Raw genomic sequence first — 23,561 nt, forward strand, 5'->3', positions numbered from 1 at the left:
TTTGCACACGTGGTTACCATTACGATATTCCTCGGCAAGAGATCTTTGTGCCGTATGTTAACTGCTGCTACAGCAGCGCTCTGTGAAATGATTAGGTTGGCAACGTGGTTGGTTGCGTTAAAGAAAAAAAAAAAAATAAAGTAACTTGCAAATAGTAACTTGTCTACAAGCACAGAATGTAGAGATATTCCTTACATCTGTATTTTCAGTGTCACTGGCTTAATCTATAAAGGAGGAAGCACAGATGAGTGCTAGAAGTTAGTGCTCGAGCAGCTGACTTTCCTAACCATCCCTATAAATGTCAGTGTCTGGTACCCCTTCAGAAAATTGTATTTCCTAAGGCTTCCTGACGATGTCCTAGACTCCCATTGACTACAGTCACAAGAGTTGGAACATCCATCTTACATTAGCGGTGGGCTGTGCCAAGATCCCTGATGTAACTGAGCTGTGCAGTTGCTTCCTTTATTTTGGTGAAATATGAAACACAAGTTTGGCTCTGTTTTCTCAAAGCATCTCACAAAATGACATCTTTATGTCCCGTGCTACATCTTTTACATTTTCTTTTAGGGATGATAAATTGGTTTCACGTAATAACTTTCTTAATTGTCAGCTCACAATGCCTGTTTACATTTTTTCTTTGTGTGTATCTAGAGACGTGTGCTAAATTAATGGGAAAGCAATTAGCCAAACTCCAGATTCTGTGCTTGACTGACGCCTCTAACTGTGAACATTATAGCTGGCTGCCTGGTCTGCACAGCTTCTGCTTGGCTTCTAGATGAAACCGGGGATGAAGATGCTAAATCTCTAAATAGTGTAGGAAACCCTGGTGGATTCGCTGGAGGCACGGAGGCTAACACTTCCCTGATGATACACCAGGAGGGGTTGTGATGGCACATTATAGGGTCCAGTCTAACTGCAGTTCTGTACTTGTGTACTTGCTTTCAAAAAAAAGTAAATGTGTCCTAACCTGTCTCTGGCATAGAGCTGTTTTCCCATGCATTTTTACCTCCAGCTCTCGTTTTGGTACCAGTCTAAATGTGCTTACACCGTAGACACGTGCTCAGTTGGGTTTGTTCAAACTGTGTGTATAGGAGCATGGATGGAAAACGCGAGCTTTGGAATTGGTGTTCTGGCACAGGTTGCGTTGCAACTGCCCCTGGATGGCCTGAGTGGAAATCAGGATTTGAAGCAGGCCATTTATCACTTACAAATGACAGCCATAAAATCTTGTAAAGAAAGAAAAAGGGGAAAAACCCAACCCAACCCTCCACTGAGCTCAGTCACCAGAAGGGAGCGCAGGGCAGAAGGAAAGCCAGGCTCCCACAGTCGTGTTCCCCCCTCACCCTTGTGCCTGCTCGGCTCGTGGGACCCACTGCTGGGCCGCTTCAGCTCAGCCACCCGGTGGAGACCTGCTCGCTGCTGGATTAATGAGTTTAATTGATTTAGTGAGTATTAGAGCTGGCACAAAGGAAGGGGTGGAGACCTCACGGTGGTGATATGGATGTGCTGTGCAGACTCCTTTTCACGGTTTGAACCAGCCTACAGCCTCGCTGCCGTGTTTGTGGCAGCTCTGGTATATGCTCAGCCACGTGATGAGCGTGGGCAGGGTCCTGATGGGCTGAAAATAGGTGGTTTGACACCTCTCCATCCCCAGCTTTTTGCTGTATCACTTCGCTGCTCCCATCGCTGCACAGCCTCACGGGTCCTTGTCTCGTGGTGGGGCTAACTCAGGGCGACGTGGGGGCCCGGGTTACCCAAAAGGGTGAGCACCAGTGCTTGAGTTTACTTCAAATGATCGTAACAACTGCAGGCTTAGTTAAGCCTTCATGTTGTTTTGCTTATACCCCAGGCATATATATATATTTTTTAAATGTTGCAGTGTAAATGAAAAGTTCATGCTGGAGGAGGAATTTCTTCCTCTTTAACTGCTCAGAAATGCATTTAATGACAAGTGGTAGCAAAAAGTAGAAATATATAGACTGATGGCAGTGCTTCCTGTCAAGAAATAGATTATGGAGACTTGGGGGAGTAGTAGGCTGTTGTTCTCAGGGAAACTATTAAATTGCTGCAGAAACCTTACTCCGAATGATAGGGACTGTATCCTGTTTCTTATCAAATAAAGATGTTAATCATCTTTTATTAGTTGTCATACTGTACTTATCACCACGGTGTCTCCATAAATACATCTGGCAGCCGCATTTTCCAGGCCATTTATCAAGATTTATATCCTGGAAGTGGTTACTCCGAGGCACCATGTGTTCATGCCTGCAACGGGCTCTTCTCAGAGCTAACGCTTCTGAAATGACTCTGCCTCGAGTCGGGTCCTAGCCTGGTCCTGTCCTCAGTTCATTCTCTGGCTACCCGTCTGGGCCACCACATGTTGTGGGAAGGGACAGGGAACCGCAGAGGGAATGCCATGACATGACATTAACCCCTCTTGCGGTGCTTGTTCGCATTCCTGACTCTTGGGTCCCGTGTGAGTTACTGCTATCTCAGAAGCTTTTCTGGTACCTGTGACAATGCGTGGGTGCTGTCTGGTAGCTGCAGGGGTGGGATGAGTTTGCGTGCTGTTATTGACCGTGTCGGTTTTGAAATTGTGCAGAGAGAGGCTGACTTGCTTTCGGTGGTCATCTCCTCGTACCTGTAGTAATGGTAAACTAGAGAAGCTTTTTGTTTTTCTCTGTATCATTGTCTTTTCCTGTTGGCAGGGCGTTGGGGATGGTACGGAGCCTGAAGGCTCTCAAAGCCACACCGCAGTTAATCAGCCCTACGGCAAATGGCAGGACAGCGTGAGGTCTTGCATTAGTGGTGTCCGGGGGAATTTGGAATTAATAGGAATGGGTATGTTTTATACGTTGATTTACTTCATCGCAGAGAACAATGCAGTGGGGTTGTTTTGTTTCTTTGGGAGCTGAGTCACACTTTATTCACTTCTTTTTTTTTTTTCCAAAAGAGGACAGCCATTAATAAATCTGTGAGCGATGTGACAAACATGTTAGAAGGAGTCAAAGGGATTTTTTCTCCTCCCACTGCAGATGAGTCAGCAATTACAGTATTGTGAAAGAAGATCAGCACCGAGTTTGTTGTCTGGGCATGGTAAACGTTTACATCTTAAAAACCATTTATACTAGCGGTGTTCTTAGTGCTGGCTTGTGTAAGTGGTCTCCTGCATAGTGGAGTGAGTGTCAGAAGTTTTCCCTAAATGCCTGTCCATCTGAAATGCGACTGTTTGATCAGAACAGCAGATTTCTGGTGGTTTACTAAAACAGATATCAACCACTGTTTCAATTCTGTCTTCCTTGCAAGGTAAGATCCTCTGAAAACCTCTCTGTCAGGTGTAATTGCCACGTGAAGTAGTTTTATCCTGTTCTGAACTTTGTGGCTGTTTTGTACACGTGATGGTTAGATCTGGGAGCGTGGACAGGCTTGGCAGAAGCCTTCCTGCACAAACACGAAGGCTCATTCATATTTTCGATGTTACTTTGGTCAAGAAGAATGGAGCTGCCTGGCTCTTTATTGGGACTTTAAAATACTACTGGAGGGGAGTAGCTGGTGCTGCTGGAGGGTTTTTTTTATGGGCTGAAGGAGCCTCCACTGTGTCTGCTTGAAACACCTTTCTGCTGCCTGCCTAGCTTACCACTTAGCGAGGTAGCACAGACTGATGAAATAAAAGGAGTGGCAAAGCTCACGTGAACGCTAACATGTTTGACAGATGCATTGTTTAAGCATAAATACTGTACTAAATGCTTGAAAAGCTTTGCCAAGGGATCAAGTTGGACTGTGACTGCAGGGTATGTAGATCTAGACTAGCTTTAAGCTGATAGTGGTGTAATCGTAGCAGCAATGACACTCGGCACAAGCTGTGAATCCTTTTAGAGAAACCTGACCAATACTTGGATGCTTAACCTTTGCTGAGTTTTGTGCTGTCATCACCATGCTCTCTTGTTTGCTCAAGCAGTGACTAGCCTGAGTAAATGTACACAGCCTGTAGAGTAAATAGACCCTCCATAAACCCAAGAAGTCATTGAGTTTTATTTCTGCTGAGACTTTTTTTTTTTTTGAAAATGAGCCTCTTATAAAGAGCGGTTATAAAAATGGAAAATTGTTAATGTTAAAGCAAGGGAGAATAAGACAGAAGCACAAAGAGATCAAGGAACGTGGTGATGATAGAGATGAGACTAGTAACTCAGTTCCCTCCTTTTTTTTTTTGGTCTTTATAGGTGAATTCAGTGTCTCTGTTCACTAAACTGTAACTTGCTTGCTGTTGACTTACAGGGAACTCAAACTCGTGTTTCTGAGCAGATTCGCCGATGGTGGCGGTAGGACGACCACGTGCAGCCAAAATACTTTCTCTGGGTTACCATCCATCGTGATGTCTAGCTGACTCTTCCTACACTGTGATTGATCCACTGCTGCCCTATTTAAATTAGCACTTAACTGATGGGGCAGAGAGGGTGGTGATACTCTTGGAAAAAATGCTGATAGTGTTTTCCAGAAGCTTTGAGGGATCGTACTCCTCACTTCCCAAAGCATCAATGGCAGGAATTAATTAGAGGAAAAACTAAGGACAACAAAACCCCACGTTCCTTGGGTTGAAACTTGCGTGGAGAAGGTCAAGTGTGTGCACAAAACTGCAAAAGGCTGGTTAAAGGGTAAAGGAAAAGGACCTGCTGCTGTGGTGAGGGGTGCAGGAAAAGCCAGGCTACTGATGGAGGTAGGGGACTGCCCTTGGGAGGTGAAGGTGCTTTTGGCAAATGTAAGATAAATTACTGGGGAAAAGAGTCCAAGCCCACTTCTGTGCATACAAACCTATGTAAATAGCTGCATTCCCGTGATACCTGATGCGAGTGACCGCTGTTCCATTGCATTCTAATTTAAATAATGTTTAGCTAAGCATAAACTTAAAACTAGACTTAAATTACCTGGGGCCAGAATGACTAAATGTGTGGAAGAGGTGAGGAGCATTACTCACCACGTGAATCGGGCTTATCAAGATTGGGAGGAGGTGAGTTGTGATTCCTCTTCACCGAGGGTGAGGGGAATGTCAGGGGACGGAGGTTTGGACTCCAGAACAGCAGCTGCCTGGTTTTGTGTCCGAGAAGAAAGGCTGAGGGTGGCAGTAACAAAGCAAGGAAGTAGCTAATGTGTTGTGTGCCCCATAGGAAGGGGAGAAAAAGAGGGAAGTGGTAGTGGAGAAAAACAGAGAAGGAGAAACAATGTCTTCGCTTCTTTTTCCCCTTATAATTCTGCATGACGACCTTCACTGTGTAAACACGCTTCCAGGATGATTTGGTTAAAAAATGGTTGCGCATCAAAGATAGAGGACAACAAGTTGCTGTACTAGCAAGTACTACATGACATTTTTGGTAATCAGCGGTTGACCTGAACCTGGAAACGCTTTCAGAGTTGTTTGCTGGCCATGCACTTGGGCGCTGTTGCAGAACAGCAGTGCCAGCTGTCGCTGCGCTCGGGGTGGCAGCTGCCCCAACCTCAGCTGGTGGGCGCAGGAGCGAGTTCCTCGGGGACACCTGCAGCATGCAAGCAGCTCACTTCAAACGCCGTGGAGATGGTCATACGAACGGCTGCGTGGGTTTTTACAGTACCACACCAAACATTATCTAGTTGTTAATTAATCCTTGAATAGCTAGAAGTCATGCAAAGGACCCTTGTTTTCTCTAGAAGAGACTCATTCTCATCTCACCTTCTCCATTTCTTTAGACTTTAATTATTTAAATGTTGTGTTTCTTTGAGATCCTTACTGTAGCATGTCATACAGTGCTTAAAACAAGGAAAATAAAGAATAGGAATAGGCATTACTGAGACTACAAGTTACAGTGGAAAGTTAGATACTATTTTAATAGCATAATGCAAGCTGTTCTGCTTGATGTTATGTATTTATAATGTGGTTAGATGTTTAATGTGCAGTGCTCAGTTGAATGTTTTTGATACTGCAATTGTTGATTCACTGCAATAAAAAGTTATTATAACTGATATGCTGCAGCAAGGCTCAATTCAGCATCTTAAATGATACGTGCATTTGACTCCACCACCAAGTTTTAATGAACGTAGCATTAAATTTGTACTGGATTCTTGCTTGCAAATGTTTAGTCAGTACAGAAGGAATTAGGGATGTCAACCTTCAGCTGTACCATAACTATAAGTTGTTGGGCAGATGTAACAAGGTCTCTGAAAGCCACAGTGCCCAAAAGAGGGAACTGCCTAAAAGTTACTTCTGCAGAATTGCTGGTAGTGATTTTGGCAAGCAGCAGCACATCTCCCATAGCACAGCTGCAGGATGGCCGTCTTTCCTTCTCTTTCTGGAGCCTGGCTGTCACCACTGCGTGCAGTGAAGTACTCGGGAAAGGAGATCTGTGACAATGCAAAGGGTTTTGTTGCCTCTGAAAATGAGTTCTCTATCCTTAAATAAAACTAAAAAAGTGTATGCTGACCAGTAAGCTTTAGACGTTTGTCCAGAAGAGGTAAATAAAATGCTTGATGCTTACAAATGCAAGTTTGGGGAAGCAAATAATTCTTTTCTTCCTTCTACACCACTCCCCACCCCCTTTTATTTTCCCCTTCAGTTTGGTGTGCTGCTGCTCAAGTGTATAAAGGAAAACTTTGCTCCTTGAAAAGAACACCACTTCAATTTTATAAATCAGGAATTATTTCTGTTCAACTTGCTTACTTAAAAAAAACGTACTTTTGGGTGCCACTTACCAAACAACTGCATTCTTTGGATTATGTTTTGCAAGTTGTTTGTTTTAATCAAATCTTTAAAGCAAATAAAATTAAGAAAAGCTATTTGCAGTCAAAATACATGTACTGGTGGCAGACTTTTAGACTGCAAATTTATATAGCACTGTAAATGTGGCTCCAATATGACATCGTGGTGGATAAAAAATTAGGGCTATTAGGAAATAAGCATGAAGAAGAAAAAAATGCTTGAGACAGAGGTATGGAAAAAATAAAAAGATATGGCTGCCCAATCATAACAGGAAAAGGAAGAGGTGGAAAGTGACACGAGTGACTTATGTCTAGCAAATATTTTGGAGGCAAGTAGTTTGTGTCTGATCTGTTTTTCAGATTTCAGCTGTAGGACTGAACTCTTGATGTCATGTTTGACATTCTAAATATCAAGTGGAAAGCTTTGTGGTATTAATTTTATAAATAGACCTAGTACACAAAAATAAACTTAGCAATAATCGGCTTTGTCTGTCTTAATTCAGGAATGGTCACTACATGTTTGCATAACTGGAAACTGTCATAGATAAAATTTAATCCTTTTGGGAGCTGATCTGTGAAGCCGCGTTTAAGTAACTAGTCACATACAAGACGTGCGTGCTTGTTCGTGTGTTTGCCTTAAGTTGAAATCTTGCAGTGTGTTGGTTTAAGAGAAAGTTCAGTCTTTTTTTCACTGTAGTTTCTTGTTACGTGCTCCAGTAGTCTCACAGTCTTCTTGTAAATGGATGACTCCACTTGTAAGTGGATTTTGCTGCCCTTCTTTTGAGTTCTTCTGCCTGGTTAAGCCACGTAATAGCATGCAGTGTGTTTTATAATGTTAAACAGGTAGATGGTGATCCCTGCTTCTGACATGACGTACCTATGCGACATCCGTGTAGTTCATTAGAAACAAAGCTGGTAATTCCCTTGGCGTGTCTGACTGCCATCAGTAGTCCCCGATACTCTGAAAAACACCTTATTTGCAGCTAATTGTTGGCCAAAGTGACTTCTTGTTTGCTTGCTTCATTTTCAGTTCAGACTATCAATTTTAGTTTGAACTCTTCTCAGTGCTATTTCGGGAGTTACCAAGTGGGTCTTCAGGGTTTTGGTTTGCTTCTTAATAATTTAAGGCCCAAACTGGGGAGTTAGGCCTCCCATATTGCCTCTCTTAGGGTATACAGTGTGCTCCCTGCCTCCTGGGGGCTGGCGTGTAGTGGCGGCTCCTGTTGTAGAGCTGTTCGCTGTGCGCTTCATCGATGTCCTCAACCACTGATGGCTGCCACTCTGTGTGGGAGATGGGGGCATGGGCACAGTGACTCTGGCAAATTCATGAACACTGTCATTCAAAAACGAATGGGTTTTGGTGGTTTGGGGTTTTTGGTCATCTTTAACCAAATCAGCCTATGATGGCAAATAAAAACTTTTCTTTCTCAGCTCTTTTACAGAACTGAGGTGATTTGGGCCTAACTTCCGAGCAAGACTTCAGCTATAAATGACAGTGATCTAATTGAAAATCTCTGAGTGTCCGTTTCCTGCCAGTGACTTCAGTGCTTTTCCAGGCAGACTTTAATCCGTGTAATGTAGCCTGCGGTTACCTGCAGCTGGCAGTTTGAATTTGAGTTCGTTCTAGAAAGTGGAGTGTCTGTATTGCTGTCGTACAAATCATATCCACAGAAAAGGTGATCTTTTTGTGAAAATATGACCATTTACACTTAGTAGAGAAAAGGTGGTTGTCATGATGTCTTAAAAAAAAGTCTGCTTTTCTTTTTACACATACGCATTTCTGGAGGTTGACATATTATATGATTTATTGTCCTCAAGTGCGTGTGTCTTGTGTTAGTGAAATGCGGATAATGCTGGTGCGGGGAGACTCCTCTTCTGTGTATGGAACACCAGGATCTGTCCTGAACTTACCTCGTATGGGTGGTAAAAACACTTTGAGCCTAGTACGTGAACGAAAGCAATAATGCTAACACACAGTTGCGCTGATGTGTGGCCTGCAGTTCTCATGTGTCACTGTTTGCTGTTCCCAGTGCCTACAGCTGGCCTGGCAGCAGCCAGAGCGCTGTTGTGCTGGATTATTCACTTTTTTCTTTTTACGTGCAACTGGCAGGCTGGAGAGAAAGGCCACGCTGTAAAAACAAAAACACTTGAAGTTTCATTTCCATTTTCTGCTTGGGCGGGAGGGTTTAGGAAGGCCGAACCTCTTGTTGGCCTCAGCTTAAAGTGTCCGCTCTTGTGATGTCCTCTGCCCTCTGTCCTCAGCAGAAACAAGTCTCTTCTTCAGAAGAAATTTAATTTGCTTGCTTTGCACAGCCAAAGTTTGCTTTCTGATGGGAGCGGTAGCACAGCCGCTGTTGTGAGGTCTTCAAAATGGCGGTCATACGGTGAGCGATGCCTAGGTTCCTTTTTGCTTTCTTTTCAATTTGTGTCTATGGCTTTGGGCACCTGCCCGGCCGTGGCACAAGCCAGCCTCCCCTAGGCTTTAGAGCCTGTCATAGCATCCCTTCAAGAGCCAAAGCCGTGGCACCAGAACCACTTCCTCCAAGTCCGGCCTGTCCCTGCTCTGAGGCGGCGGCGTGGTGGCTGTGGGGGCTCTGCCAGGCGCCTCCAGCCCTGCCGCCCGGCTGCCTTGGCTTGCAGCATCGATCTCTCTTGAGCTAGCAGGGAGTGGAAGCGTCGGCTTACCCTTCTGCAAAAGATCGAAGGCAGCTCTTTAGCCTTGGGAAGTGCTTTCGAGCCTGGGCCTGGCTCCACGCGTGCTGTTTCTACCCTGGTTTTGATCCAGCCACTTTCCGAGCTCCTGTGAAGCTTTCCTCTCAGTGAGCTGTCTTTGCTTCAGGTTTCTTTTGTGTTCTGGAGAGTACCCCTGTGCAGTTTGCCTTGCAGAATCCAGATAAGAGAGGGTGGCCGGGAAAGCTGATGTCTTGATACTTAAAGTTCAATTGAAAAAGCAAAACTAAAATTTGTTTGGTTCTGTAGCTACATATACCTTTTATCCAGCATGGAGTTGAACAGATAACTTAAACACTGCATTTTATAATACCATAGGCCCTCATAAACAGCAATCAGTAAAACATACCCTTGCTTTTAAAAGATCCTTTTGTTCGTGTCTGCAATTACCCTAAGTCATCTGGTACTAAAAATAAATATAACTCACACAGCCTCAATGGCGTTCACCAGCCAGCATTTTACCACTGTAAGCTGTAGATCTGCTGCCACCGCTTTGTGAGTCTAAACGTTAGCTGCTGCTGAAGTTGTGTGGCCGTCGTACTACGTTTTCCCTACTTGCTTTTAGTGGTAAGTGTTTTGGGTGGGCTATGTAAGCGCTTCTGATGGATCAATATTTTGTGTATCTAGTCTGTGCTGTGTAGGGACTATAACTGAAACAAAGTGATTCAGCTTTTTCTACCAGACGGAGTTGGAACACGTCCATAAAATGCTTTTGCAGAACAGATAGAGGATTGCTTAGAGGAACATTGTTTGCTCAGTGCATTGCAGCATGGAGGTGGGTTTTGTTTGAGCTCTTCTGCCTCTTGTTTCTAGTTTGAATTTGAATTCTGAGGTGTGCAGTAGGAAACCTTCTGGCACCTAAAGCAGACCTGTACTTCTTGGGGTGTGAAGTAGTTAATATTGCACATGGTCAGTATTACAGGGATGGTGCCTGTGCTTCTCACTCTGTGGGATCTTTATAGTGTCATGCGGTGTGGTGGTGATCATGTTGTAACAGTCTTTAGTGCCTTGTGGACTTCATACTACTCCTTTTGTTTGCCATACCACCAGATCATCTGCTAATGTAGTAAATACTGGAAAATACTGAGATGTATGTGCTCACTTAAGGATTTTTACCTACTGGAAATGGGAAGAATTTGATCTGATGATCAGTTATTTCTCCATAGATTGCAGTCATCTGGCAGTTTGGCTGAATATAGACTGAAAAACCTGTTAGTGGAAGTGCAGAACTGAAGGCAGGAGACATCAAGGCATCATGTTTTAGCTTATGATTTTTCTTTGTAGTTGTTAGCTCAGCAGCTGTCGTTGAGTTTTCTTCAACCTCAGCCTTTGAGAACTTGGTGCTTCGATGCTCAGCCTTCACGTGCAGTTCCTATGCAAGGTGGCTAAATTCCCAATGGTTTGGAAAGAAGCACCGATAGAGATCATTCTGGCACTTTTGTTTTGTTTTGGTTTTTTTCCCCCAATTTCTTCCTTCAGTGTATTTACCGAAGTATGATTTTCTTTGGGGAAATTGTTTTCTATAGAATTACCTGCCACATGCCCACCTAGCTGTGGAGATACCTACTGCAATTTGATGCTGCAGTCTAAGAACTTATCTTCCCTCCATGCTTAAAGGACTCTCACTAGTTGTTCTCATGTATTGTGGGGCAACAGTTGAAATAATTAATAAATATACTTTAAAAAGCAAAAGCCTCAAACCTCTAAGTTGCAGAATGGGATGCCTTTACTGTTAGTGACGTACCTTATCTTCTGTTTTATTTTTAGTTGCTCTTCTACAACGGGTAGCAGAATTGGAAAAGGTCAATGCAGAATTTCTGCGTACAAAGCAGCAACTTGAGCAAGAATTTAATCAAAAGAGAGCGAAATTTAAGGAGCTGTACTTGGCTAAGGAAGGTAAGTTCTCTATTTTCTGGATTGTTTGAAAGTTTAATTAAACTTCAGCTGCACATAAACCCTATATGAAGAATAACCTTTGTAATGCCGACTACTACTCCCCATTTGCACATGCATACCGCATACTTTTTTTTTTCTCTAGTTAAGGATAATCCTAGTTAGGATTTAAGAGAGTTTTCTTCCAATACTGGGATAATTGGCTACATACCCATTATTAGATAACACATTGTTTTTGATTTGCCAAAAATGGAAAAGTGATAGTAGTCTTAAACAGTTATAGTAAGAATGTAAGAGATGAGCAGGGAGTAAAATTCAATAGGTGGCTATTTGGCTTACAAGAACAAATTTTTGGAATTAATTTAAAAATTTGGCTGCACAGACAGGAGTCAGCAGAGCAACGTGTTGTACATCCAGAAACACCACCCCTGAATTTAATACTAACTCTAAAGTCAGTGTGCTCATTCTCTCTGAACAGCAGTTGAAGTGGCAAGGGGAAAAACGTAGTCTAGATGATGTGGTTTTCATACTTTGTGGCTAGCTGCTTTCAGATAATATTAATTTCTCTTACTTTTCAATCTGAGCTAGAATGTAAGCAGAAAAACATTGTAAAAATTTTAATACTAGCCAAGGGCATTTATTTCAATAGCACTCTGTAGGAAAATTTAAACCATATGAGCTCAAATATCCAATGAAGACTTGGAGAGTAGTGATAGTTGCTGTTCTGAGAGCCAAATTGGTTTACTTCTAATTCTGATGATTTTCTGTCCTTAACATATGAAAGCAAACCCAAAAAATAATGCATTAGGACTGCAGCTGCTTGTATTAGCTTATGAGAGCAGAAATACAACAGGCGTAATGAAGATCAGATCATACAGAAGGCCTATTTCTTTGTGTTTCTAGCAGCTGGATGAAAGGAAATTTGAGATACAAGACACTGCTGATGAGATCAGCAGTACTTCTCTCTTCTCCAAACAGTCAAAAAATAGAAAATAAATTATGATGAGAAAAAAACTTTCGTATGTACCAGAGTGAAAGGATACCCGAGAAGAATATAACAAGCAATTACTTTCCCCCCTTCCACCAAAGCTTTTTTCCCCCCTCTTTGTTCTCTGAGACCCTTTCCTAAAAATACATGTGGGACAGTGGCAGGCTATCTTTAACACTGTCATTTAGGAACTAGATAACATAAATGCTATAGGATTTTGTGGTGTTTGTTGTTGTTGTTTTAATACAAGGATTAATGTCCTTTTTAGTACTCAATTAGCTTGAAGTTTCATATTCTTTATCAAGTAGTAAGGTCTTGGGCACCAGGCTTGGTTAATGGAGATAGCTTGTTGTTTTTGTATGCTGGCCAGATGTTTCTACTAAAAGTTATTGCTGTTGAAATAGGCTACATGGGCATAAAACTATATTCTCTGTTAGTACTTTTAGAATGAATTGTATAATGTGTAGCATTTAAAGCTGTTGCTTCAGATTAACTGAAACCTCAAGAGGATAGTATGAAATTAGCTTCTGGTTGCAACAATTAGGGAAGTAGTGGACATTCAGTTGAATGTATCTCTTTTTCTAGTGGAAACAGGCACAATAAAGAGCAAATTTGGCTGGTTAGTTTTCATATACGGGCTCCAGGTAGTGTTCACAGAGTGTTTCTAGTCTGGAATACAAAGTGTTCTGTCCAAATCTGGGGCCAAGTTGGTGTCAAAAATGGGGAAGAACTGTCTTCTTGTCTGTTGGTCTTACCTTTTCCAACTTCATTGCCAGAATGAATTAAATAATACTGAACTAATTAAAAGCATAGTTCACCTTCACCAGGCATGTGCATTCATAGGTTATAGCTACGCTGTCTGATTTGTGGCTGCATCAGCAAAAAGAGTTACTTTTCAAATAAAAGTCAAATAAAAGACAAGGGCAAATGAATTCAAGAAATAATGTTCCCTAAAGATACCTGCTAACATTTGTTCAGTTGTTATAGGTAGATGCTTTACTATCAGCGCTTCCCCCCCCCGCCCTTGTTAGAGCACTGCTCTTTGTCATAGCAACTGTGGATACTCTTCAGATTGAATTTATTAATCAAGCTAAATGGAAATCATACTTCTTTTCAGAGGACCTGAAAAGACAAAATGCAGTGCTTCAAGCAGCCCAAGATGATCTGGGACAATTGCGGACACAGCTGATGGAAGCTCATGCTGAAATGGAGAACATCAAAGCTATAGCCACTGTATCTGAGAATACAAAGCAGGAAGCTATCGATGAGGTGAAGAGACAGTGGCAAGAAGAAGTGGCCTCACTGCAAGCTGTAATGAAAGGTAACAACCACACAAGCTGCTGCCACTGAGGTCAGACACCTCTTTAGCACGCATTCAGTGATTTATGTATGCTCTTGCACAGAGTATGGAGAGTTGCTGTTCATGGCTTGGCAAAACTGAGCTACAGAAGGGACAGATCAAGCATAATTTCTAGGCTTGTCAAAAGGAGCTTGGTTGTTCTTTTCTGGTAATGTGGAGATAGAAGTTAGAAGGAATTGTGGCAGTGGGAACTTCCACATATATACAAAACATTTCTGAGGAACTAGGAATGTGATACTTCATCCTTCATGAAGATAAGTATAATACATGTGATTTGGCAAGTCTGAAAACAGCTTTAGGCTGACAGCATGATTCTCTTCTCTCCTGTGTAAACACAGTTCTGCTGTCAGACAGTCAAGTGTCCCTCCAATATCATCACATGGACTTTTCCCCAGGCTAGTGACTGCATGTGCTGCTGTTTTTCAGTTGTGGGGTTTTGTGTTTTTTTTTTCTAGATGCTTCTGAGCTATTCTGTATTATCTTTGCATGTTGCACAGCTGTTCTCATTTTTGAGACAAACTATATTCAAGGAATAAAATATAGGATGTAAACTGGGGACAGATTGTTGCCATAGCTGGCTGTTTTCTTCAAGGTTCACAAACAAGATCATAATATGCTGAGTCTACAGTCTGTTGGCTGTAGGCACTTTTTCCATCACCAGATAATACTTCTCCCCAAGAGAACACAAATATTCATGCATATTGAGTTGACAAATTTCTTTTTATTTATGATCTACATGAACCTAGATCAAGGCTTTCTTGTGGCAGCTGCTGTACATATGTAAACAAAGACAGCTCCTTACCTGAAGGGTAGAAATAGTTGCATTTTAGAAGAAGTGGGGTTTTAGTAGTTTGTCTGGATAATGTGCTTAAAGGTGCAAAACATGTTGCTAAATAGGATGTTAGATATGTATGCTGTTTTGAAATTAGGGGGGCACAGTTGGGGGGGCTGGTTTGTTTGTATTCTAGCAATGGCCCAAACTGAAATGTAGTTCTTTAGGATCTTTTGTTTATATAGTTGTTTTCTGGGGTAAGAGTCAAAGGGAAGAGAGGGGAAGGAAGACTTAACTGTTGTCCTACTTTTGCTCAACTATGATAAATCATTGGCTGGTCAGAGATGGAGTTCATAAAGCTCTGTTGTGCATCTTGCATTGAAAGTAAGTTTTGGAACTGCTGTTTTATAGAGACTGTTCGTGACTATGAGCTCCAGTATCATCACAGGTTGGAGCAGGAACGAGCTCAGTGGAATCAGTATCGAGAAAATGTGGAACGGGAAATAGCAGAGTTAAGAAGGCGTCTGTCTGAAGGTCAAGAGGAGGAAAATCTAGAAAATGAAATGAAAAAGGTATGTTGAGATCTAGCTCTCCAGTTAGTTTCAAGATGTATTTGTGTTATGCATGGGTTCATTCCTACACCCTGCTATAATTCCCCATAAGTACACACAGCCCAGTTCTGCCAACTTTCAGCTCTTTGTTCGTGGAAGTCATCGTGACCTGATCCTGCTTTTGAATCCGTAGAGGTGTTATATCTGATTATGTAGATTCAGTAAGATGGTTCAACTTGAGAAGATGGTAAGGTTTGGTCTTCAGTTGGTAAAAGCAAGAGGCCTTGTGAAGTCTTTTGTTGTTATGTCAATTCAAAATAAAGCCCCCCTTAGATTTTTCTGGAGTGACTGCAGATTTGTAAAGCTTCCTTTACTTTCTGTACCTTTGCTCTTTCTCTCGGATCTTATTACTTCTGAGGTTTTTAACGGGCACTATTTCTAAAACGTCATTGGCCTTTGTTATGAGGTTAGCCATGTTTGTGCAACACCATTCTGCTGCTTTCCTAGAAAATACTGAACCTTGATGCCATAAAACAATAGGCCTTAGATGGTGAAAGGTAATTGTCCTGGAGTTTGGAAAGGTGGTGTTGTTGTTGTTCAAAGATCTGTGACTTTGAACAGTTCATGGAAGTAAGTTGAGGTGCCTTGGGTTGAGTTTGGATTTTCTTGTTGCATTTGAAGATTTGCTATTTGCTCTCCTTCAGGTGGGAAGGAGAATGAACTGGTCCTAATAGATAGGTTTTGAATCTTTGTATACATCGTATTATTAACAACTCGTGTTTAAGTGAACTTGTCTTCTCAGCATGCTTACAGTTCTCTTTAAGGTATTCTAAGATCTTTTTAAAAGGCAATAAATAGTCCTGTGTTGGATGAAGAATAGTCTAACCATCTGATAATGTGCCACGTCACTGCATTTCCATGTTTCTGCTTGCTGTCAGCAGAAGAAGTGGAGTATTGAATATCACAAATGTTCTAAATATGTTACCTAGTCCTACTGTATAGTAACAAGCAATAAGTGTTAGTGTTTCAAAATGAAACTTCTTTTCTGAGAATTATAAAAGAGGTTCTTGAACATTGCTAGTTTTTATTGGATGTTTGCTGTTCAGTGACACAGTTCTTCATGTAGTCCTTGATTTAGAAAGGTGGAAGTCTGAGTAAAGCCCATTTGACGGTGTTACATCTACTGAACTACTGCTGCTGGAGTTTTAAAGACATCACCTTTTTTAGAGAAGGTTTTAGCCCTAATAGGAGAAAAAAAAGATTTTGATTAAAGCTGGAGGAATTTGATCAGTGTGGTGGGTCCCTTACCAACAAACCCAGCAAATGCAGAGCTCATAGTGTAGAAGTCCTATCAGCGCATTACCAACAAACTGCCGGTAAGAACTTCCAGAAAATAATCTCTCTACTGAAAGTTTTCTAGTAACTAAAACCTCAGCAATTTTTTTTTCTTTTTTTTTTTCTTTTTTTTTCTTTTTCTTTTTTTTTCTTTTTTTTTCTTTTTTTTCCTAGCTGGCTGTGGTGCTCATGTATTGGTTAGAGCTGCAAGTTGCTCAGGTGGCGGAGCAGCTCACCCAGGCTCAGTAGCTTTGCTGTGAGCCAGTTAGCACTGAAAAGTTTAGGACAGCAGATAAATAGTGATTTCAGGGGTACTTCTTCAAAGGGGAAATCAATGTTTCTTGTGATCCTGAAGGAAAAGGGGATTGGCTTATTAATCTGTGATTAATATGAGCTTGGAAAGGTTTATAAGCCTGTAGAGGAACATATACTTTATGTAATAAGAGGGGGAGGGGGAAAGCTGGTCTTCAGAGTGCAGCTTGAAATAATTGCTTAAACTGCTTTGCATGGGGTTTTTTAATCTTCTTTCTCATTAAACCTGTGAGGTTTTTCCTCAAGGAGACTAAGAATAAGATCAAAATCAGGAAAAGGACATTCAATTTCACCTAATAACAAACAAGCAAATCCCAAGCCCCCAAAAAGCTGTGTTTGGCTAGCAAAATAATGAATATTCATGCCACAGCAGTCAGTGAGGAAGGATGAATTTTCTCGATCATTTGGATGTACTGTTTGAATACTTGGAATCAATTCCTCATGCAAAATGGTATTGCCATCCAACGGGGCGGTATTTATACTCTGTCCTTATAAGGATGAGGGATTATAAAGATGGATTTATTTCATTCTAAGGCATGAACTTATAAAGAGTTTTTTAAAATAATTTCATCTTCAGTTCCAAGGAATCTCCAAACATCACAAAAATTTAAAAAATGTTCCTTTGTGTTGTAAATAGGCCCTATACCAGCATATAAAATACAACAGTTCTTAAAACGAGCAGAAAACAACACCATTGTCTAGCATTGACAATGTGAGGTGAGGTGTGAAGAATAGACAGCACAGAGACAAGGTCACAAGTGTTGTGTTTCAGTCCAGGACACCAGCCTTGTTGGCTCTCCTGACTTGGTAATATCTCAGTTCAGCTGTGTTCAGTTTGGCTATAAAATCCATTTTAAACAACAGAGAATCTACGAAATTCAATACTGCACCCACATACTTGCTAAAGGTTATGCTTGTTGTCTGCATGTTTTTCCCCTTAAGGAGATAAAGGGTAGATAACAAATGTTGCTCCAAATTCTGAAAATATCTCTTTGAATTTAAAGCTTATTTATTCGGTCGAATGTACAGATTTGATATGTGTGCTATCGCGCTTGCAATGTGCTTGGTTTTCATCCTGGTTTGGGAGCGCTCAGGTCAGGTGGGTAATGTTTTGATAAAGGTCTAATTTGAGCTGTATTTACTAGGTTGTGACTGCTTCGCAGGCAGTCTCCAAGTCTAGTCTGCAAACCTGGCGTTTGGCATTCTCGAGCGTCTCCTTGTCAGAAAGAGCGTGTCTGGTGGAGCACACGCTGTTGTCTGGAAGCAGCTGTGCTGCTCTTCCATGTAAATATATTTCAAGCTGCAAATTGCTGAATGTCTGGAGGAAACCTAGGCATTTTGTGATTTTTATGATAAAGCAACAATTTCTAGGAAATCTGTGCTGAAAACTTCGTGTATGTTCTCTAGATCTCTGTTCCCAACTCAGAAAAAATAAATACCATTCTCTAATGATAATGTGCCTACCTGGTGATTAATCTTTGAGAAAATGGATTATTGATTGATAAAAATCTCTCTTCCTGTTGCTTTATGATCTCAGGTAGGTTCTTTCAGGTAGCACAGAAGCTGGAAGAGGTCTGGCCATAGCAGTGTGCGCTTCCATCAAGCTCTGTGCTCAGCAGTGACTGGGCTCCATCTGGAACGTGGCTCGGTGGGGAGGCATCCCGCATGCTGCCAAGCTTTGGCTAGTCCGTTTTGCTCAGACCTCACTTTCCATCCAGGCAAGGGGCTGGTTTTGTCGTTGGAGCTATGATGAATCTAGACCCTTCTTGGTACAGCTGTCGCCCTGGGAGCAGCAGAGGTCTGCAGAACAAACAGGTGCTTTGTGCATTGAGCGAGTGAGAAGGAACAGACCTGTCCCAAAGCGTGTTTGTTGGGCACGATAGGGGAGATAGGAAAGGGAGGGTAATTTGATTTCTGTGGCAGAGTTGGCCATAAGATCTGATGTCCAATAAGCTGCTTTTGTTGTTCATGATAACAGTGGAATAAACTTAGATGAACTGTAAATGCTTAGTCCTACTTTAAGGAGAGATTCTCAATTAGTCTCTGTATCTGTAGGGAGCAGTCAGGTGTGCTACTTGCCTGAGATTTCTCTAGCTGAAAATGCTGGGTGGAGTAACAGTAAAGGGCACGCAAGATTGCTGTGTCGAGCTGCCAGATGAATGATGCAGTCCTTGGGGTGTTGGCTTGGGCTCCTTTTTAGGGTGTTCTGTCTGTGGGGTCGTCCTCATGTCGTGGTCCTCTGCCGGGCTGGGGGGCAGCAGGCTGCTCTGGTCTGGGGAGGGGTTGGGGAGTGATTGCAGAAGCAGTTTTGGTTCTGGTTGGTTGGTTTTCATCAGGTGATGAATAAATACAAGGTGGTAATATGTGAAAACTAGGTCTGTGGCAGTCAATTTTGGAGAAAAAAAAAGAGAAGGAAGTGCACGTTTTAATGATGATACCTCTGGAGGAGACTGAATAGCTCCTTTTCACAGAGGCAATGTGATACTGTGACACCTCTTGCCACGTGACGGTGTGGTTTAAGACACTGAGCTGTTCAGCAGTGACTGCTCCAAGTAGGTTAAACTCTGTGTGCACTGTTGTTACATGGAGTAAAAAATAATGACATGGCATATTTCATTCAAACGTGACTTTCAAAAGCAGACTGACCAAGCAGCACTCCTATTGCTACCAGAAATAGGCTGCTCGGAGTATTTATCTTAGTATCTCTTAGTATCATGGTGACCTTTTATGTGAATCCTTCCCCATATTTTTAAAGAAAACATTTGCAATGTGTTGCAAGGACAGTGTCAAACTTCATTAACAAAGACGTAAAAGCTAGAGTACTTTTTCTGTCACATGGAATTTGATACAAACAATTTTGTCTCTTCAGTTGTTTGCTGCTGAGCAGTCTGATCTTGTGTTAGGAGGACTTTCTGTTTCTCCAAACTGGTTGGTTCTGCCATAGACGTATTTGTTGCTTTATATTCAGCATTGAACAGTGCGAACTGGTGATGAAATGTTCCTGCAGTTATCATGAGTAATTAGGAAAAAGCTTATTCAACAGTCCTTAAAATGTTGGGCTGTCTGTGTGAGCCTGCTATAGGTAGCTTCAAGTGAATGGAACTGATAGAATAAATGAAATATTCAAAAATAAAAACCTGTGAAGTTGAACTTCTGCTCCCATCTGTTCGAAAAATGTGACTGATGAGTTAGTTGCTGGCTGCTAGTGACGGGATACGTATGTATGTGTGACACTGTCACATGTCCCCAGTATTGAATTCACTGGGTCAGGTGATGTCTCTTGCTTTTCCTCGCAGATTTTGTGTGTGCGCTTTGGACAAGCAAACTGGCAGTGACAAAATATAGCAGAAGTAAAAGAAACATGAAGAAATTTAGTTTTGTTTTGCCTGTAGAATTTTATTTGTAGCTTTTTTGACCTTTTTTGACGGGCCTGGTAACATTTGTATGATTGCTCGGTATTGCGGTAGTATTTATGTATTCATTTTAATTAATCTCTGAAACATCAAAGCTTTCCATTGTCTGCTCTTCTTAAAAGCCTTATTTAGGATACAGTTGTCAATAAGCTTACCAGAAAATGAAAATCCAGTGATTAGCCTCTGAAACCTACGTTCTAGTCTAGATTTAAAACAAGACATGAATATTTTTTCTAGCAGTTATCATATTTGATCGGGCTAGGAGAAGCGTCATCCTTAGGAGGCTCTGCTTTAGGACACAGTTCTCTGCCCTCCCCCGTCCCTTCCTGAATTCCTCCAGTAGAAGGCAGAGAAAAGCTGGGCGTTCTCAGCCTCCATACATAAAACCAACCCAAATCAGGTGGTTTACATTCTTCTTGGCATGAAGAATTTTACTGCGGTGAATATTTGAGTCTTTTTTTTCCTGAGTGTTCTGCTTGTGGAGTCTGTGGGAGCTGTCGCTCTCACTTTGAAAAGCTTTGCTGGATACATGAAAGAAAGCCTGCACACTGGATACTATTTCTCATTTTAATTCTTGCTATTTTAACCTCGTTCTTTCTCTATTCCCCCTCATCAGTCTTCTCAATCTGTTGACCTGGCTTTGATCTTTGCAGAACTGTTTTCTTGAATATATCACGGGTTTTGATGGATGGACTGTATGTGGTTTTGAAATACCTAGTACAGTAACACCAAAAACTGATGCTACATCAGTAGTAATTTTAAACTGAAAAATAATCTTCCAGAACAGAACAAAGCTGCACTATGTGTTACTGTGCAGATCCTTTTTCTTTTAACTGCATAAGTAAGTAAATGAATGGTCACTCACTCACCATGAAGTTCTCATGATACACTTTTTTTTTTTATTGTGAGCCGTGTGGCAGCAGGCTGCAGGACAGCTAGGCCTTTAATAACAGAAAAGGATACACGTTTTGAAATGCATGTCCCCCAGGTTTTGAGAGTATTGAGATTTAAAAGCTCATGGCCCAATCCATACATAGATTCAAAATTTAGTTGCGTTCTCTGAAGGGAATAATATCTGCCTGTTGTCATAGAGGCAATAGCTGAACTAAATAAAGAGTATTAAGACAAGTGTTGAAAGTGGAAGTTTAGTCAGCAGTTTTTACTGTCATGGAAACTTCCTCCAAATGTCTCCCACAATGGAAAAATGTTGTGGTGAAAACTATGATAATGTGTTATTTGTAATTTATTGCATTAATTTCAGGCTCAGGAAGATGCTGAGAAGCTTCGTTCGGTTGTGATGCCTATGGAGAAAGAGATTGCAGCACTAAAAGAGAAATTGACAGAAGCTGAAGAAAAAATAAAGGAGTTAGAAGCATCAAAGGTGAGGTGGAATTGTAACTGTATCCTGATTTGTGTCTTGCATCATACTATTTTGATGCAGATAAGTAATGGCAAATGTTGTAAGAGATAAAAAGGTATACTTTTCTACTGCTTTGCAGGTAACATTTTTGACCTGTATACGTTTTTCTGTCTTTCTGTTTTCACGGTTGTTTTATATTTGTGTGTCATCTCTGCTTAGATATAACTGCTAAAGTTCAGCTCTATTGCAAATGGAAAAAAAAAAGCTCTAGAAAAATAGCTGCTTTGCACCTCTCCGACAGCCTGGCCTTTAGATTACTGTCATGCTTAAAGCCCCCAAGAGATTTGCATTTGGCAGATTTTTTTTTTAATCTACTACCATCTAGCATCTGCTATATTTCATCTTCTAATCCTGGGCATAAAGCTGAGGCAATAGCACCAGAATTCTTGTATCTTTAACTTTAAGCAAAGCTCAGATTCATAGAAAGGGATACTGGATCTTGCTGATAAGAAATGAGTATGAGCAATTTACCCAATGTTCCTGTGTTCTTCAGAACCCATATTGAGCTTTCTCATCGGTTGTGGTGGTAAATAATATCTGCATCACATTAAGATAGTTGCATGTAATGTACTGTCTTACACAGACATGAAAATGTCTTCTGTAACAACTATTTTATCTTTGAAGTCAAATAGGCTGAAATTGCAAAATAACCTACAATTCGGATGTTTCTAAAACATCCAAACACCTTCCTTGTGGTCTTCTGGATCACTTTCATTGAAACTAATCTCAGTAGGTGCTCAGCATTTCCTGGAATTCTTTTTCTCTCCTTCTTCTTTTTTTCTGTTTTAGTCTAGCCTGGAGGCCTGTCTACGATTTGAGGAAGCGGGGTGTACTTCATTTAAGGGTATTAATTGTACTAGATTGATTGGGAGTCCATGCTTGAGCTTTTTCCTTCTTCATAGATTCTTTACGCAAATTGCTTTATAGGTCACATTTTGAGACTGAAATGTTGCCTAGGAATAATAGTTCTCAAGGTAGTTCTGCTTGTTCTCTTGATGCAAATAGTATTTTCTTTTCATTGCCAAACTGCCAAGGTGACAAAATGGGAACTGTCTCTTTTCTTGCACGCTCTCAAAACATGAGCACGGTGCTCTACAGGATGAGTAAAATGCAAGCACATGTCTCCTGAAAAAAGAGAAAAATGAGTTTATCTATGCTTATAGTTTATTGGGGGATTTTTTTAAAGAAGTCTCCCTTTAAATGGTAATCCTTACAAAAGAAAATCATTTAGGCCTTAATTCTTACCTGTGGTCAATTTAACTTTGTTATTCCTTCTGTCTGAAGTTCCCAGTAATCCTATTTCAAGCACCTTTTAACCTAATCAGAGAGCATTGCTGTTTTGTATATAGCAAGGAGGGGTTTAAACATAGACATAGGAAGTTGCTAAAGTACTTTAATCTATGGTGCTATAAAAATACAAGGCATTTATTTGCATGATTTGTATTATGAGACTGGTATGAGGACTGGCAGGTTGTGCAGAATGAGCGGTGCAGTTGGCTTTTCCATTGCTCATGGTGAAATCCCTCAGGTCTGCTTTGAGTCATGTTATTTTTTCAGTGTCAGGTACTTAACTGGATTGGTGAAACAATGCTGCTTTTTTCTTTTCTTTTTTTTTTTTCCTCCACTGTTCTGCCCTTCCCAATGGCTGTTCTCCAGATTTCTCCATTTCAAAGGCTTGCAGATGGAAAACTTCTATCCTAGGGCAGGAGAAGCTGTCCCCACCATTAATGGAAAATAAAAGCAGAAGGGCTTTGTTGAACACCTGGGTCAGTGCCTGTGGCTCCTCTACTGCATTGAGGAAGATGATGAACTCCTCTGTGTAGCCAGTCAGGAATTGCCTGAAGGCTTTTGTTGCTTTTGATATAAAAACTCTGTGATTCCTGACTCAGAAAACCATAAAACCCTATAGGGCCATAATAAAGAGATCTTTCAGCCCATTCCCTGCTGCAAGATGGGATCCGTTTCTAAATGCATCACGTTTGGCAGATGTTTATGTAACCCTATCTTAAAAGGCTCTCACTGGAGGTTCTGCGGTCTCTGTGGGACATTTGTTTCAATTCTTTG

General features: G+C 41.3%; 1 protein-coding gene across 3 annotated transcripts in view; it reads left to right on the forward strand.

Annotated features, from left to right (window-relative positions):
• Positions 1-23,561, forward strand: part of RABEP1 (rabaptin, RAB GTPase binding effector protein 1) — a 49,009-nt gene that overhangs the window by 7,459 nt on the left and 17,989 nt on the right. For all 3 annotated transcript variants that reach the window (XM_080562884.1, XM_080562885.1, XM_080562886.1), the window contains 4 exons: positions 11,221-11,349; positions 13,452-13,655; positions 14,878-15,038; positions 21,339-21,458. In XM_080562884.1, the coding sequence (XP_080419010.1) occupies positions 11,221-11,349; positions 13,452-13,655; positions 14,878-15,038; positions 21,339-21,458 (614 nt within the window). The remainder of the gene's footprint in view (positions 1-11,220; positions 11,350-13,451; positions 13,656-14,877; positions 15,039-21,338; positions 21,459-23,561) is intronic.

Source organism: Anser brachyrhynchus (assembly GCF_964034855.1).
Source record: "Anser brachyrhynchus genome assembly, chromosome: 20".
NCBI lineage: Eukaryota > Metazoa > Chordata > Aves > Anseriformes > Anatidae > Anser > Anser brachyrhynchus.